Consider the following 18,490-nt stretch of genomic DNA (forward strand, 5'->3'; position numbering starts at 1 on the left):
CCTTTGATATTACCGTTGGGCTTCAGCTTCTCATTTCATTTCTTCTCTGCATTTTAGTCCATAGTTGCTCTTACCCACATCCTTCTCTCCTCCTCCTCTCATAGTTCTTCTTCTTCATTTCATTTCATTTGAAAATTTGAACCGAAGAACACAAACTCAAGTTAAATAGTTCGTGATCGTAGTCGCTAACCGAAGAGCTCCAGAATCTTCACCGGTGAGACAAGCAAGCATTAACAGGGGAAATATATGCTACCCATTTATAGTTTTTGCTTGTTGCTGTTTTCCTTTCATTGCTTGCTTTTTTTTTCATTTTTTTTTTTTATATACCTTGGGTCTAACTTCTGAGTTGTGCTCTATTAGTTAAAAAATAAAATGAACAAGCTTTAGATTAGACATTGAGCTAAAAGCAGAAAGAAAGATGAGAGAGTGAAAACAAAGTTAGAAAATATTGTTAGGATGTCTCTCTGTTTTATCTTCTGTCTTCCTTTTTCTTTGTCTGTGACTATGAAATTGGACTTGCTGTTGCACTTCTTCTTTGCTTATTATTACTTCTGTTGTTGTGTTGGGTTTCTAGGCTCTATTGTTGGGGTTTTGGAGGGTGAAAAAGGAATGATTTTTTTTTTTTTTGGGTTTTTTGGTTTTTTTAGAGTCAAATGGTTTCAGTTTCTTGCTGGGAAAAATGGGAAAAATGAGAGATTTTTCTGTTGTCCTTTTGGGTTATGTAGGGCAAGAATTTTGTTTGAAACTTTCTTGGAAATTTTTGGCTTTGTTTAGAGGGCTGTCTTGTATTTGTAAAAATGGGGAAAAGGGAGGATTTTTTGGGTGATTTTTGGGCTTGGAATTGAAGGGAGTGTTGATGTTGTTGCAAAGGGGAGAAGGCAAGAACCTTGGAGTTGGAATGAAAGGAAATTGTGATGTTAATGTGATGGGAATAAGGGTGGCAAAGACACTAGGATCTGCCAAGGCATGGGGAATTTTTTTTTTTTTGGGTTGTGCTCCCAAGGGTCTATTGATTTTTTTCTATTATGAATAGTAAAACCTTGGTTGAACCTGTTGGCATGATTCCTTGGCAGATTGTGCAGCATTGCTTGCCTTGAGGGGGTCCAATTTTTTGGTTGGGGGGCTAGGTCTTCAAAACTAAGTTTGTGTCTCACAATGAAGAATAATCATAGTTATGAGTTTTTGCAATCTCAGTTTAAGCTCATGAAAGAGATTTTGTCTTGATTAGTTGTCTTAGTTTTGATGACTAGAGTTCCATTATAACTATGAAAAATTATAACTGTTGGAAAATAATTTGCATATATATATATATTCTTCTATTGTCATATTATGTGATTGTTTGTTATGATAATGATTTGGCTATATGGTGTAGTGCTGTATCGTTTGTGCAAGTGCATTAAAGTGGGAGAAACTTCGTTTTTGGCTTATGGGCAACTCTACATATTTGGGTTTTCTGATGGGAGAATATGAAAGTGGAGGAAGATTAAAAATGAGAACGCAAGTAGGAACCAAGCAGTTCTGTTTAGTGATAGTGGGGTTGGCTCCACCACTTCGATAAAAAGTGGAGTTAAAAACTGAGATATGTAACTCGGTTTTGCAACCAAACAAAATTTTTGGAATTTTTTATTTATAGTAGGAATTGAGTTATGAGTTATAGATTTTGAGTTTGAATTATGAGGCCTTATTTGGATTTTTTTTTCATCACTCATCACTTAATTTCTGTCACTTATCACTCATCACTTAAAATACCCTACCCGTTTGGCACCATTACTCACTTGTCATCGCTCAATATTTTTCACACTGTTTGTGGACCTATACCTGTCACTTGGTGAAGCTTTTCTTTCTTTTTTTTTTCTTTTGTTTTTTCAGTATCTAAACTCACTAAACCCAGTGAAAAAAAAAAAAAAAAACCCAGCCAACGGAGACTAGTAAAAGAAGAAGGAAAAAAAAAGAAAAAAGAAAGAAAGAAAGAAAGAACCCAGGCAATGGAGAACAGTGAAAGAAGAAGAAAAAAAAGAAAGAAAAAAGAAAGAACCCAGCCAATGGAGACCAAAAATATTATGTGATGAAGAAAAAAGAAAAAGAAAAAGAAAAAGAAAAAGAAAAAGAAAGAACGAATTGACAAGAGTGAAAAGAAAGAAAAAAGAAAAAGAAAAGGAGAAAGAACAATTGAAGAATAGTGGAGAAGAAAGAAAAAAAAAAGATTCAAAGATGCGGCTGGCTTGACTAGTGGGTCATTCTATATGTGTTTAATTACAAAAATGTCATTAAAAACAGAGTTATGAAAACTGAAAATAGTTAAAATGTGTTTTCAGTTTTCATAACTCATCACTAAAAAATCAGAGAATTGAGTAATGAAAATAAAAACTGTAAATAGAGTTATTGAAATACAAACAAGCTTTTGATTCACGGATCCCACAATTTTTGAGTTATAAGTTATGAAAACAGAATTAAGAGTTACTAAAAATTCAAACACCTTCTAAGTTGTAAAAACTGAGTCATTACCGATTCAAACGAGCCCAAGACTGCATGGCTACCATCTCTCTCTTTCTCTGTCGTCTCCATGACAATTGCAAATTACATAATGATAATGGGACATATTCCAGAACTGTAAGCTGAACTTTCTAGCCTTGAATCTTCCGGACCCACAAAAGAAAGATATATAAAAATAAAAACTTGAAACTCTCTCTTTTAAGATATTCCTTTCTTCAGTAAAAAAAAAAAAAGAAGATATTCCTTTCTTTATACAGCTAGCTAGCTAGATACAGAAAGGATACAAAAGTCACGTATTCCAACGCACACCACCACCTCCTACCTACTTTCCAATACAAACCCAAATCCAGATGATGATGAAAACCACCCCCAACTACTTCAATTTTTTTCTCTCTCTCTCTCTCACCACGTTAAACCCAAAAATAACCTCACATTATAGTTACCGTCAATCACAAGTTACAGCACTTTCGTTCACTTCACAATTTCTCCCGAGCCTGGGCCAGAATTTTCAATCAAAGGCCAAAGGAAAAGAAAAAAAGAAAAAAGAAAACACCCAGATATCATTTTATTTTTGACAAACCCATGTTCATCCAAAAACTTTGGCCATCCACCCCCAACTCCTCACAAACGCAACCTCTCTCTCTCTCTCGTATCAGCAGACAGGTCAGTAGCATAACACGTTCACTTCACACTTTCTCTCCCATCTGATCCAAAACAAAAATAGACCCTTTATTTTGACACACCCAATATGCATCCAAAAACATTTTAGTCCTCGCCAATTCCAAACAAACAAACAAACAAACATGTCATGTCCTCCAAGCTCCATTGTTTACAACACAACCCTCTGCGCATGTCCACCAGGCCAAGTCCTGAACTTCTCCACAAACAGATGCACTCTCTTCCAAGCCATCTCCGACATCCAAACCGACTCGGGTGTCGACTACTCCATAGGATTCCCAGCGACCATCTTCGACTTCGACTCCATCAGAAAGTTCACACAGTCACAGGCTGTCTTCTTGGAAGCCACGCTGGTGATGCTACTGTCCTGGCTTGTCTTCTGCTTCTTTTTGCGCTTCAAGAGTCTTGGTGATGGCAGAAATGCCTGGTTCAAGATCAGGTGGTGGATTAGCAGATTGGACGTTTCCTTTGCCACCAGGCATTGGCTGGTAAGAAAGATAAACAGTAACTTCTTTTTTCACAATTTAACGTGCTTTAGCTTTTAATTTTCCTATAAACTGATTGTATTGAAAAATGCTATATGGGTTATCGAATTTGATTTTGGTATGCGAGCAAATTAGCATAGTTTTTAATTTATTTTGCTTAAAATGAAAAGAAGCTTTTTATTTTTCTTTATATGTAAGTGATTCTAATGAAAGCTGCTATATGGGTTCTGGAATTTACATTGCTTTACTGCAAATTAACATGGTTGTTGAGTTATTTTGCTTACAATAAAGAGGAGTTTTTAATTTCTCTATAAATGTAAGTGATCCTAATGAAAAATGCTATATGGGTTATTGAATTTACTTTTTTTTTTTTTTTCCACAAATTAACATAGTTGTTGAGTTATATTGCTTACAGTGAAAAGGAACTTTTAATTTTTCTATAACTGTAAGTGATTATAATTAAAAAAAAAAAAACTACTGAAAAGGAACTTTTAATTTTTCGAATTTACCTCATTTTGCTTTCAAATAATGTGTTTTTTGAGTTATTTTTCTTGTAATATATTTAGAACTGATTCTACTGAAGATGCTATATGGGTTAACTTTTCTTTGCTCGCAAATTAACATGGTTTTTGATTTATTTTTCTTACAATAAAAAGAAACTTCTAACTTTTCCTATATCTATAAGTGATTCTAATGAAAAATTCTATAATGGGGTATTAACTTTAATTTATTTTAGGTCACAAAATAGCCTGGTTGTTGAGTTATTTTGCTTTCAATAAAAAGAAATGGAATGTTTATTTTTATATCTTATATTGTTGGTTCTAAGGAAATATGCCATATGTATTGCCAAATTTACATTGTCTTGCTTGCAAGGTATTATGTAATTGAAATCCTGTGAATTCAATGTGTAGGCAGAGCCTATATGCTAGGTGGGTACCAGAAGTTACCTAAATTGCTAATGCGGATAATGAGAAAGTCATGTGAGTTATTAAAAAAGTGTGGTGCATGTAGCATTTCTAAATTCTAAAAGATGCGCTGTATTGGAGCTGAGTTGATGGCAGATGTTTTCTAAACTTTTTTTAGTGAAGTAAGGAATAAATGCCTTGATTGCTTGGTAGGGCTTGCATGCATACTTTAAGGGCTAGAGCTTGCACATGCTTGATAATTTAAGGTTGTGGTGTATTTGAAGCTGCCTGATCATGACTGGATGTCCATGGTTTGTCCAAGTGAGCATATACGAAATAGTGACAAACACAAATTAGAGGAACTTAATCCATAATTCAGGGGATGGATAACTTCTAATCATGTATTGCAATACTTCCACTCCTTTCTTTCTCAGCTTGCACAAACATTTTTATTTATTTATTATAAGTAATAAGTTTTATTGATATCAAAGAGGGACACCCTAGTAAACAGGGAGTGTAAAGGGGTCAACAATCAAGTACAAAAATTACAAGAATCAAGAAAATCAAGGAAAGAAGAGAATGACTGGTTTTGCAAAGTAGCCAACCAATCCAATAAAGTTCTAAAGGAAAATAACTTGAGGTATGGTATGAATTTCTCATTATCTTCCAAACACCTACTATTTCTTTCCCTCCAATGACATCACATTAAAAAATGGAGAACAATTAACCATATATGACCATTTCGATGACGATCAAGCCTACCTTGCCAACAAGCCCGCCCCACAACGGATTACAGCATAACCCAACTTATTCCAAATAAACCTAAAACCATAGACCACAAATCCATAGCAACTGGACAATTAAGAAAGAGATGGTCAACCTATATTCTGTATGATATTGGTGATGGGTCAAGGGTGAAGTTTTGCATGATATGGGTCAATAGACAATTCAGGATAGCTAGCTGCAAGAGATGTCTCCTCACTCCAACGGTCTTGCCAAAACTTCACCCTCGACCCATCACCAACAGTTTTGGCAAGACCGTTGGTGTGGGGAGACATCTCTTGCTGTCACCTATCCTAAATTGTTTAGATTTTGCCAAGATAAGGAGGCAAGTGTTGTTGAGCTTATGAAGTCCACTAATGGGGTTCTTTATCGGAATGTAAGTTTCTTTACGGGTGTTCATGCTCGGGAATTAGAGGTAGTGTCAAGCTTCAAGGATACCATATACGATGCTTTAGTAAGGGGGTTTGGTGGGGATAAGATGTGTTGGAAACCAGATAGAAATAAGGAGTTCATGATTAATAATTATTAGCCTTCTAGTGGGCTCTAATGATTGTTGTTTTCCATGGAAAATTATTTGGAAGCAGAAGATCCTTTCTCTAAAGGCTTTCTTTGTTTGGACTGTTGCTTTAGGGAAATACTTGACAATTGACAATTTACGTAAAATGAAGGTTTGGATTTTGGATTGGTGTTATATGTGCAAGTGTAATGGTGAATTGGTTGACCATCTATTTCTTCACTGTCCAGTTGCTATGGATTTGTGGTCAATAGTTTTGGGTTTATTTGGAGTAAGCTGGGTTATGCCTCAGTCTGTTGTGGGCTCCAAGCTTGCTGGCAAAGCAGGCTTGGTCGTCATAGAAATGGTCATATATGGTTAATTGTTCCCCATTGTTTAATGTGGTGTCTTTGGAGGGAAAGAAATAGTAGGTGTTTTGAAGATAATGAGAAATCCATATTAGACCTCAAGTTATTTTTCTTTAGAACTTTTTTGGATTGGTTGGCTACTTTGCGAAACCAATCATTCTTGTAATTTTTGTTCTTGATTTGTTGACTTGTACACTCCCTGTGTATTAGGGTGTCCCTTTTTTGATACCAATAAAACTTATTACTTATCAAAAAAAAGAAGGCATCCCCGACTAATATTTTTCCACAAACCAACACCATATGGACCATAAACACATCTGGTACACCAGCCACCCCGTACACATCCATATTTCACCTCTACCACTTGCCTCCAAAGGACATCCCTTTCAATCCCAAATCTCTATAGCCACTTCCCAAGCAAAGTTTCATTAAAATGTTTTACCTTCCTTATCCCCAAGCCACCCGAAGAGAGAGGAGTACAAACATTAGCCCATCTAATCATAGACTACTTTTATTTAAAGTGACTCTACCTCCGTTGGATAGGCACAAACGTTTCCATCTTGCTAATCTCATTTCCATCTTCTCCAGAATCAGGTTCCATATTATCTAATCCTTGAATTTAGCACCCAAAGGAAGACCCAAATATTTCATTGGAAGAGTACCTTGCTTGCAGCCAAGGACATTTAGCAATAACTCAATATTATGCACCACTCCAACCAGAACCAATTCTGACTTGCCTAGATTTATTTTTAGACCAGAAACCACCTCAAACCAAATAAGGACCATATGAAGAATCAGAATCTGATCTAGATTAGCATCACAAAAATTAAAGTGTCATCCGCAAAGAGGAGATAAGACACCACCAAGGATCTTCCCTTTAAATTACCCACACGAAAACCTAATATGCGACCTTAATGGACTGCTTTATCCAACATTTTTCCGAGGGCTTCCATGACCAAGACAAACAGCAAAGGAGACTAAGGATCGCCTTGTCTCAACCCTCTAGAACTCTCAAAAAATCTACAGGGAGAACCATTAATCAAAATAGAGAAACGAATTGTAGATAGACAAAAGAAAATCCATCACCTCTACTTAGCAAAGAACCCATTCCATTCTAGCAACTGCATAAGAAAACCCTAGTTTAGATGATCAAAAGCCTTCTCAACATTTAGTTTGCAAAGTAACCTCGGCAAACCAGTCTTCAATATATTGTCAAGTCATTCATTAGCAATAAGTATAGGATTGAGGATCTGCTTGTTCCTCACAAAAATATTATGTGAAGTTGAAATTATATCTTCCATTACAGTGTGTAGTTGAGTGGCCATGACTTTAGCAATAATTTTATAAACCCCCCCAACAAGACTAATGGGGCGAAAATCCCTGACTTCACTTGTTGCATTTTTTTTGGGGATGAGAGTCATGAAGGTTGCATTCAAACTTTTCTCAAACGGACCTTTAGCAAAAAAATGATGAAACACAACCATAAGATCAGGTTTGAGAATCCCCCAGCAAGCTTGGAAAGATGCCATTGGAAAACCATCTAGTCTTGAAGATTTATCACCATTGAAAGTCTGAATGATGTCATAAATCTTAGCCTCCTCAAAGGGTCTCTCTAATCAATCCGCATTATCGCTGGATATCATTGGAAATTCCAACACACATCTAGAAATGGACGCTCAACTTGCTGCTTAGAGTATAAATTCATGAAAAATTGAGTAATATAATCTGCAATCATACCCTGATTGGAAGACAAATTGCCATTAACCATAAGGCTCTCAATACCGTTATTTCTTCTGTTAGAGTTAACCATCTTGTGGAAATAATAAGGCTCTAAATTCCGTTACACTAACATTTTGAATCTATTTTCTACATGCACCCCCCCTTGCCCTTGGTGGTGGGGGGGCTTGCATGGTGGTTATCTTTTTTTCTTTTTTTGAGTTTATATGCCTTTCTCAGCTCTGGTTACAACCAATGGTTGATTTATTTGCTGCTTTATAATGCATTTTGGTTTTTGATTTCAAGAGAATGCTTTAACTGGTTTAATGTTCTGTATAGGATGACCAGAAGGTAGTTACAAAGCGGAAGACAGAACTTGGTGGAACATTCTCGATTGCAAGTTGGATACTTTTCATTGGTTTGTTTGCTGCGTGAGTATTTGATGATATGCTTCTTTAAATAAGCAGTTGCAATTTGTTGACGTGGACCTGCCTCATTTGAAAACTGGATGGCTTTTTATAATCCTTTTCTTTTCCTGTTTATCTCATGTCTTAGATTGACTTGGCTTTTCAGTTCTTTCTCAGGTTGCTATACCAAACAATATCTAAGAGATCTGTTGAGGTGCACAATATCAGGGCAACAAATGCACCCGACTTAGCCTCCTTTGTCAATGACATGGAATTGAATATAACCACCATTTCTAGTATGAGCTGTTCAAACCTACGTGGTCTTGATACTTTGGTTACTGGGAATCCTGGCTTTATTGATGAAAGATTCTCACCTCTGTCAGGATTTGCAAACTACTCATGTCATAACACAAGTCAGGGACCAACTATAAATCTTAGATGTAGCCCTTGTAAACTCATCCAAGACAATTTGTACATTTCTTGGCAGTTTGTTGATCTTTCTAATAATCCCGCGACTGCAGTTGGATTTCAATTCAACCTTACCGCTAGAAATCAAGCCAACAAGAAACATGTGAGCTTTGTATGTGGAACATTAAAGAATGGAAGCAGTTTTGATGATAAACCAGTTACATTCAGGGGGAGAGATGCAAATATATTGAAATTTAATTTATTTCCCCGAATATACCGTAATCTACATGATCTAAGGCTCATTCAGCCTCTATTTCATGAATTTCTCCCGGGTTCATCATTATATGAGGCAAGTCAGCTCCATGCCTCCCTTGAAAATTCCAATGATGGACTAATCAACACCACATTGTACGTAAACCTTCTCTCTGCCTACATTGTTGAGATCAACAACCAAAATATAATGGGTCCAGGTAATTCGCTCCTCTCTTTTAATGTGTGGTCCATTCTTTTATGTGTCCTGTTTATTATCCGAAACTCTAGCTTCATACCCTTGTGTTGTTAATTAACTGTTGCAATTCTTCCCAAGATCATGCTTGACATCACTTGCATTATATCCATGATGAAGGTTTTGGTGATACCGTTATCAACATTGTTTTGTACTTGTGGTACTGTTGTGGTAGTACTGTGGGCAAACAAGGTCAATATGTGTTTGTATGTTAACACATTTTTCTTGTTAATTTAGATAAATTTTGTTGTTCATTGCTATTTTATATTCAAAAGTCTGGTCTTATTTTGAAATTTGATTAAGATAAAATCAGATGAAATTTTAATATATTCTGTTGCTTAATAAAGTTAGGTATATAGATTCCCTGCAGATAATTTAATAGTCCAATTACATGGAGTTGTCCCTTTATCTTCTTGGCTTGCATTTTTAGAAATCATTATCCATAAGGGTCTAAAATGATAATTTATTTTGAAGAATGGGTATTGTTGCTGTCAACCTAATGAACCCTTCCATCAGTTTTTTGATGCAGTACAAAATTCTCAAAGGGAATTGAGAATTAACGAAAGCAGAAAAATAAAAAATATACCTAGGAATTAGCACCAAAAATTGCATGATATCAACTCCAAGCCATTGGAAAAATTTTATTCATCAAGAAAATCGTATTCCTTTTATTGGATCAAAATAGCACACATATATACACTACTAGGAATAAACTCTACTCCCAATTGACTTGGTATACATCCTAATTACAAAAATTACAAAAAAAAATCTTGAGTTCTTGACTCCTTGAAATTAAATAAAACGCTAATAACCTAATTAATTGATACACCCTGAATTAAAATCTAAGAATATAGAATCTAAATGAAATCTAATACAATAGTAAACATATAATTGAGTTCTAAATAAAACTAGGGTAAACTACAAGTTTGTTCCCTAACCTTTTACGCTGTATCCATTTGGTCCTTAACATTTTAAATGTGTCAATTTAGTCTCTAACCTTTTGGTATTGTGTCAAAATGGTCAATGCCGTTAAGTGATGGGTGGAAAATGCTAATGTGGCTAAAAGTGATATTAAAAAAACATTTTTTATGCTGACTAAAATTGCCATGTGTATTGCCACATCATCATATAAAAAGAAAAGGTGTTTCTAAAAAAATATATGTAAAAAAACGTTAGGGAAAAAACCTTGTAGTGCCACCTGCCCTTGCTTCATTTTCTGATTTGAAATTTATTTTCTTTCATTTTCTTCTCCTTTGAACCAAACGGGTATAGCCCAGAACTGAAAACTCAACTTCCTTCATTTTTACAGCAACCAAACAAGGAAAAGAAAAAAATTTGAAGCTCAGGGAAACCACTCTTAAATCCCCATTCCTAGACTAAACAACACCAGCAATAATAAAGGCATAAAGCTATCCCTCTTAAAGAACAACAAAGCAGTATAAACCTAGTAACTAGAACCAATCAAAGGCCACAAAATCTAAAAATGTTTCCAAAAACCAACAAAGAAGCGTGAAAGCTTGAAGAAAAACCCAAGTACCTTATCACTTGAAAAACAACGCCACAAAATTTTGATGCTTCCTTGGCAGTTTTGATTATTACTGCTTTTGTGGGTCAATAGTGAAGATTGAAGAGTAGTGAGACCAAGATCACGAAAGAAACTGTAGAGAGAGAGAGAGAGTTAAAAAGAAGTTTGAAACCAACTTTATTATCCAATGGCTTCGACCTTGCTTGGGCCCAATTCTACCAGCTCCACCTCCGCTGCACGCAATCGACTCCACCACATGGTCGATTTCTTCAAACCACTTGTCACCGCTCCACTTCTCTCGAAGACTCTAGAGGAAGGATCATCAATGTTGGTAAAAGCACGCTTTAAATGCACTTGAGCTCAAAGCACAAAGGCCCAAGGCTCTAGCGGCTTCTACCTCAAAAGCTAGGCTCACTCAAAGAAGCACGCTTTAGGTGCGCTTTTTTATATTTTTCAAAAAAAAAAACCAAAACTGAATTAAAGCTATAGGATCTTGACATTATTGATATAAACCATTGATTTGACATATTTTTAGTGTAACTTATGAAAAAAATATACTTTTAGTGTAACTTGTCCTGAAAGTCACAACCTCCTAGTTCTTCTTTATTTTTATTTTTATTTTTTCTTGATTTTTTTCTCCTTGAAATAGTAACCCACCTAGCTTCTTCTTCTTATTCTATTTTTTCCCTTTTGGAGATCTGCTTGGTTCCAATTACCATTTTGCCATGTTCTCATATTCTTAGCTCATTCATGAAAAAAGAAGTATGATCTAATATATTTGTGGTAATTGCTTTTTTGTGGTTGATGTTGAACATAGAGACTAATTCTTATAAACTTATAGTCATTAAGTGATTAAATTATTAACTAATATTACTAATTAGTCATAGGGCATTATGGATATTTTAGATTTAAGAAAGGATATTAGATGGAAGTACTTATATCTAGCTAATCCAAAATAATAAAATGACTTGACATGCAATTTTTGTGTTAAAATTGCAAAATCAGGGCTTATCTAAATGTTATATGAATTATATAAAATTTTTTATTTCAATTTACATGATCATTTGATTGTTGCTTTTCTCATTAATAATTATTTTTTTTAAAATGAGCTCAGGAGCGCCCTTGCACTTTGCGCATAGGCTCCATGAGGTCTTTGCACTTAAGTGCGCCCCTCGCTTTTACCAACACTGGGAAGGATCATTCTTTCTCAGCAGTGGTTAAGTTCTGGAATGCATTGTTTTTCACAGGAGGGTTAGATTTGTTGCTTTGGAGGTGGGTCTGCATGGTGAATTTTTTTATCAAGTTTGTGTTTGGTTGCACAGAAAATTTGGCTGAAGAGATAAAATAATAAACTTTGATATATTTTTTTTCCCAAAACTGTGCTATTTATTTATTTATTTTTTAAAGCCATGTGGCATCCAGTCAGCATAAAAAATATGATTTTAATATTACTATTAGTCATGTCTATATTTTCCATCCATCCCTTTAAAAGCAGGGACAATTTTGACACGTTACCAAAAGGTTAGGGACTAAATTAATACATTTGAAACTTTAGGACCAAATTGACATACAACGTAAAGGTTAGGGACCAAACTTGTAAATTACCCATAAAACTAAATAAAAATAAAATTGTATTCGTTTTCTTGCTTCACTTTTGTTTGCTTTTTTTTTTTTTTTTTTTAAATGATTTGGAGGGTATACAATTTTTCATGTTGTGTCAGGACATATGGCCTTAAGAGTAAGATGCTTTGAAAGTTGCTTTCTTATTTAAAAAAGTATGGTCTCTGTGGGTGTTTGGGAAGAGCACTAGTATTTTTGGAGGAGATCATATTTCTTGATTATTATTGAAAGAATTAACTCTTATATTCAAGAGCTTCTTTATTTGGGCGCTTATGAGGATTTCTAGGAATATCTTGTTTGATGATTGGGATCTAGGTTTTAATGTTGTTTTCCTTGGGCCTTCCCCTAATCCCTTGCGTCTTTGTCCTCTGTGTTAGTTATGGAGGGTGCCTTGCATGACAATTGGAATTTCTTAAAGCTATATGAGGATTACTTTTAACTAGAAAAAAGCTTTAAAAATGGGTCTTAAAGTAATCCCAAAGTTACTATTGAGTTTATAGAGCTCTTATTAAGGACTAGCGTGTTTTAATGCCTTGAGATTGTAATTGTGATGTTGGACAAACTGGGGAATATGTCTACATGTGCTTGTAGTTAGTTTATGATTGGGAGAACTTATGGATCTAGGTCTAAAATTGTTGAAGAAAGGGTTATGGGGTTGCATTAGCAATTAAAAGATGATTTGAAGAGTTATTTGGTGGTTATCTATTAGAAGAAAGTACATCTGGTTTTAGGGTTTTGATAGGTAAAAGAAAGGCCTTGATTTGGGCTATAATAAGCTAGAAGAAAGGAAAAAGTTTACCTCCAAATTGGTTTAGACGAAAATTCCTTGAACCCATTGGGCCATTTTGTGGCGACATATAAAACCATTCACATATATTATCAATCAACACATACTGTATTGGAGGAGATTCCTTGAAATTGATTTGAAGGAAAACTTTGTCCTAGAAGAAAAAAGGTATTTAGGGATTGTATGAGCAGTATCGGTGAATATCACAAGAATTAAAATAAGAATCGGTGAATATCACAAGAATTAAAAGAAGAAAAGGGAGAAGAGTAAAGGAAAAAAGAATAATAAGGCAAATATGCCTTATTACACAACACTTAATGTCTTATAAATCAACTCGTTATCTCTTTGAGTACATTGAGGACAAATATATATAAGGGCTCTTCCTTGTAATAATAGTATTAGGACTCCTAGTTTAACTAATAAACTAAAAAGTTAATAAAAGACTAACTTCGAATCAAATAAAATAAAACCTAAGATACTAAGAATCTCATAGAATATTATAGACTCAACTAAGGTACCAAAATACCCTAATTTTCAGGAATTGCAGAAATTATAGATGTCCATGAATATAAAATTGACCATGGCTTAATTTTTTTGATAGTTAATGTTTTATTAAAAAAGAAACCCAAGTTACAGGATAATCCCCACGTACACAGGAAGTGTACGTGGAAAATTAACAAAAAACTACACAGTCAAAAATTCCTCAAATGAGGAAACTCAAAGACTGCTCATTGCAACCCTGCATCACATAAGTAAAGCAAGAAAAACCCTTTTACTTTCAGAAGAGATTGTTCATCCCCCTCAAAGGTTCAACAATTCCGCTTGCTCCCAATAGTCCACAACAAGCACAAAGGAATGGCCCCCCCAAATAACCGCTGACTGGTGACAACCAAAACCTTCTTTCCAACACACCAGCAGCTCCACCACATGTTTGGCGAGCACCTAAGAGACACCTAAGAGACACCAAAGAAACAAAAGACAAAAGTCCATAAACTGTAAGCATACGTGCAAAGAATAAGGAGATGATACACAGATTCCTAATCATTCCTGCACATACAACAGCGATTAATAACGCATATATTCCTCTTCCTCAAATTATCCAACGTAAGAAGCTTACCCTTTGTCACTGCCCACACGAAAAAATCTACTCTAGTAGGAGCTTTCGCCTTCTAAATGCTTTTCCAAGGGTAGGAAGGAGTGCTTTTGTTTGTGATGATTTGTAGGAGCTGGAACCCACTGCATCCAATCTTCCACATTCTGATCAATTTTGTGGGAATACAAGATATCAAAGATAGACTATAAGCTCTCCAATTCCCAATCATGAACAAGTCTGGTAAAAATAACTTCCTGATGAATAATCCCATTTTGCCAATGCTTGTAGTCCACCACCTAAGCATCTTTGTTCTGAGCAATGCGAATCATCGGAAAAACGTCCTTTAGATCTGCCCACACTGCACATCTTCCCAGAACCGAATTTGAGCACCACACCCCACCTTAAACTGAATGGAATGAGAAAGCCTCTCCCAACCATTCCTACTGTGTTTCCACAGGGATATTCCATGTGCTTCATTGGCCACTCCTGAAGACCAATCCCTCCAAGCACAACCATATTTTGTAGCTATGTCTATCCTCCTTAAAGATTTTCTGTCCATAGCAAACTGCCACAATTACTTCCCAATGATGCACTGTTAACACAAACAAGGCTTCTAATTTCCAAACCACCTTATTGAACCAGTTGACAAACGGTCTTCCAATTAACATAATAACTCCATCTCCTAAGTCACCCCATAGCAAATCTTTTTGTATCTTCTCAAAGCAATGAGCAACTCACTGGAATTGGAAATAACGACAAGAAATAGGTGGGCATACTAGAAAGAGTACTTTTGATAAGAGTGATTCTCCCACCTTTGGATTTTCTTCCATCCTGCTAAAATAACTTATTAAAAAAAAATATCCAAATAAAAAACTGTTTTAACCATGTCACTTATAACTAGACCTTTAAAACCACATGACTTTTACTTCAATTGGACTTCACACATGAACCCCATAAGATAATTCTTGAATGGAAAAACTTGTGCAGCAGTAACAAATCAATCTTCCATGACTGCATCAAATTGTGGATTGTCTAATAGCTTACCCTGGGTGTAATGGATGTGCAGACCTCTTACCCAAGTTGTGAGCACCCTTCTAACAGACTTTCATGGTTACATGATTACCCGCTAGGGCATAGAGGTTCCTGCTTGTTACTTTGTCGGAGAGAGAGAGTGACAGAGATAAAACTTTAAATTTTTTAGTTAATTGAATATGCTTTCGGTTGATCCTATGCCAGTTTCATCTTATCCATTTCCTGTTGCATTAATTTAAATGAATTTGGCTTCTATGGTAGAAAAGAAGCCAGTCAAACTAAATAACATGCTTGAATTTTTAATGTTTGATATTTTTCTTCTTACATTAAAAAGATTGTCAGTGGACTGTAAAATTGGCAATTCTTTAGTTAGAGTGACCTGGACAGACTACCTTAAAATTTTCCTGTATTATTAAGAACACATTTTTTTAGTTAAATGGTGTGTGTGTGTGTGTGTATTGATATTGCAGCTGTGGCTACTACATTTCTTAGTTGCAGTATTCTTCCATTTAAGTAGTAATAATTTAAAATTTACGTGATATTCATTTCCAATAACTTAATTCTGTCTTATTTATTTGACGTGCAGTAAGCTTCCTCGCAGATCTTGGTGGCCTTTATTGCATCAGCATTGGGATTTTCTTCTATCTTTTGGTGCAAGTAAGATTCTTTTTCTATTCAAAGCTGCCTCCTTGATTAATTCTGTTTTCAGAATCAATTATTGAAATTCATGAAAATCAAAATAACCCATACCCAATAAACTGAACCATGCAATGTATATAAAGAGAGATGAACAGTGCTTGAGCCTCTAATGAACAATGAACAACACTCCAGCAAAGTGCTTTATATGAAATGGCAAAGAAGGCAAGAATTAATAAATTTCATTGCAGATCTCCCTTTTGTGTTTTTTGGTGTGCTTGGTAAGTGTTTTTACTTAGTGGAAATGTGGCATTGCGAGAGTAGCAAAGTGATGGTGATAACTGCTTTTTATTATTATTTAGAAACAGTGGTTGGCAAGGGTGGCTGTGATAGGGAATGATCGTGATATTCTGGCGGTAGGGTCATTACTTTTAGAAGCGCTTTTTTTACCCTGTTTTGTTATAGGGAAAATAAAAGTTCAATAATGTGATATTGATTAGGTTTTTAAAAAATATGAATGCATATTACCATTTATGTACATATAAAGTTATAATCTTTATCTTCCTTTTTATTGTAATATATATAACATAATTCTGTCATGTGATCATGAAATGAAATGTAGTACCAGCCCATCTTAAAATTTAGGGCCCGTTTGGTACATGTGTTTAAACACATGTTTTCAGTTTTTAAACAACATTTCACGTATTTTCACACACTTTTTCACCCACATGTATTTCTAAAAAAACTTAAAATTATTGTTTGAACACACGTACCAAACAGACCCTTAATATCCCAAAATTTGGTATTATTCTTATACTTTTACTTGACGTCTAATATTTATCAAGGTTTCACCCTTCTCCAAAGATGTTATAAAAAAATTAAAAAAAAAAAAAAAAATCTTTTAGTTTTGTTCTTGATAATTTTTATTGTTCCTGATCAAGAAAATCTTTCATGATTTGTAGTTTGAGTACAGAATCAAAAAACTCCGCAATGAAGATAGTGTTTTGCGAAAGATTAGAAATCGCCGAAAGGCTCAAGATCACTGGGATAAAGTAATGCCTTTCTTACTTGACAATGGCTTTCATTGATTTTTACATCTATATTAGTTGTCTTATTTGAACTGACTGATATGCATGCTACTTTTAAGTTAAGGAAATACGTAAAGTACACCTGGGGCTGCAATACGTTGGATGACGACTACAAGAAGCCTCAAAATAAATCAAGTTGCAGTAGTTTTATGGTTCAATCAGTTCACAGAAATGGATCATCACACAAGCGGAGCCAACAAAACAAAATGGATTTCAACAAGAAACTTAGCTTACCTAATGAGAAGGTGATGCTTTGTTATTTTCTTTCCAGTGAAGTTAATTCACTCCCTTGAAACACACTTTTAAAGTTTATATATATATATTGATTTATTTTTAAATTCTTTTTCCCCAAAACTGACTGGATTTTATATTATGAAGACTGCTATTTCAGAAAGCAGCTGCACTACCGGAGTGAAATCTTGTGTAGCAGGAACTGCACCAATCTCTCAAGGGTGGATATCAGATTCAAGTGATGCACCTGTGAGTTGCCTTTTCTGGTTTACTTGTCAACGAAATTGGGGGTCCTTTAATTTGTAATTTTAGATAGATCAGCTCCCATACTTTTTTCCCTTTCAGCATATTCTGAATCTGGCATTGCCAACCCTTAGTTGGCACATATTACAGAGTATTTCAGAGTACAGTCTCCCAAATTTCCTACCAGTATTTACCTATGATTGTTGTCTTCTGGACTTAGTGCGGTCGTATGCATGGCTGATGGAGGACCATGGCAGCAACCATTCAAGACATATAAAAGGCGTCCTATGACTTTTAATTTAGGGGTATTTTAGTAATTTTATGTTTTCTGGAATGGGCTGTGTTATTAGTCCATTGGGTTTTATTTTAGTTTTATTTAAGTTTAGTTATTTAATTTGGGTTTAGTATTAAAGCCCAAGGAGTCCTAGTCCAAGTCTTATTAGGTTTTTAAGAAATCCTAGTTCTACTAGGAATTTTTTTTGATAAATAACGGAATTGTATTAATCAAAAGTCCAGGTACACCGGGGGTGTACATGGATAACAATACATTAAACACATAAATTACAAAGATCAAGCATTTTAAAAAAATTAGAACAAGGAAAAAGATTAAAGGAAGAACTCCACTCGAGCAAGGTGTGAAGAAGAGATTTAAATCCTGAAATAGACTGTTCCTTCCCTTCAAAACATCTTGAGTTCCGTTCTCGCCAAATACACCTTAGGACACAATGTGGGACAGCCCTCCATAAATCAATTCTCCAATGCCCACCAAAGGAACCTTGCCAACTCGAAATAAATCAGAGACACCATGTGGCATAACCCATTGAAGACCAAATAGATTCCACACCATAGACCATAATTCATAAGCAATAGAATAATGAAGAAGAAGACGATTCACCAATTCCCCAATTCCTCACTCTTTTTACACATATAGCACCAATCTACAACTACAACACCCTTATACCATAAATTCTCAATAGTCAAAATCTTACCTAAT

General features: G+C 35.1%; 1 protein-coding gene across 2 annotated transcripts in view; it reads left to right on the top strand.

The window, feature by feature from the left end:
- Positions 1-2,900: 2,900 nt before the first annotated feature.
- LOC115991783 overlaps positions 2,901-18,490 on the top strand; it is a 28,944-nt gene continuing 13,354 nt past the window's right edge. The window contains exons 1-7 of one of the 2 annotated variants that reach the window (XM_031115705.1): positions 2,903-3,659; positions 8,261-8,352; positions 8,506-9,206; positions 15,885-15,955; positions 16,897-16,986; positions 17,082-17,267; positions 17,401-17,502. In XM_031115705.1, coding sequence (XP_030971565.1) covers positions 3,297-3,659; positions 8,261-8,352; positions 8,506-9,206; positions 15,885-15,955; positions 16,897-16,986; positions 17,082-17,267; positions 17,401-17,502 — 1,605 coding nt within the window. In that variant the 5' untranslated portion in view covers positions 2,903-3,296. Of the gene's footprint in view, positions 3,660-8,260; positions 8,353-8,505; positions 9,207-15,884; positions 15,956-16,896; positions 16,987-17,081; positions 17,268-17,400; positions 17,503-18,490 lie in introns of those variants that run through there. The other variant, XM_031115710.1, reaches the window with a different exon arrangement.

The sequence above is a fragment of the Quercus lobata genome, chromosome 1 (genome assembly GCF_001633185.2).
Source record: "Quercus lobata isolate SW786 chromosome 1, ValleyOak3.0 Primary Assembly, whole genome shotgun sequence".
NCBI classification, from domain to species: Eukaryota; Viridiplantae; Streptophyta; class Magnoliopsida; order Fagales; family Fagaceae; genus Quercus; species Quercus lobata.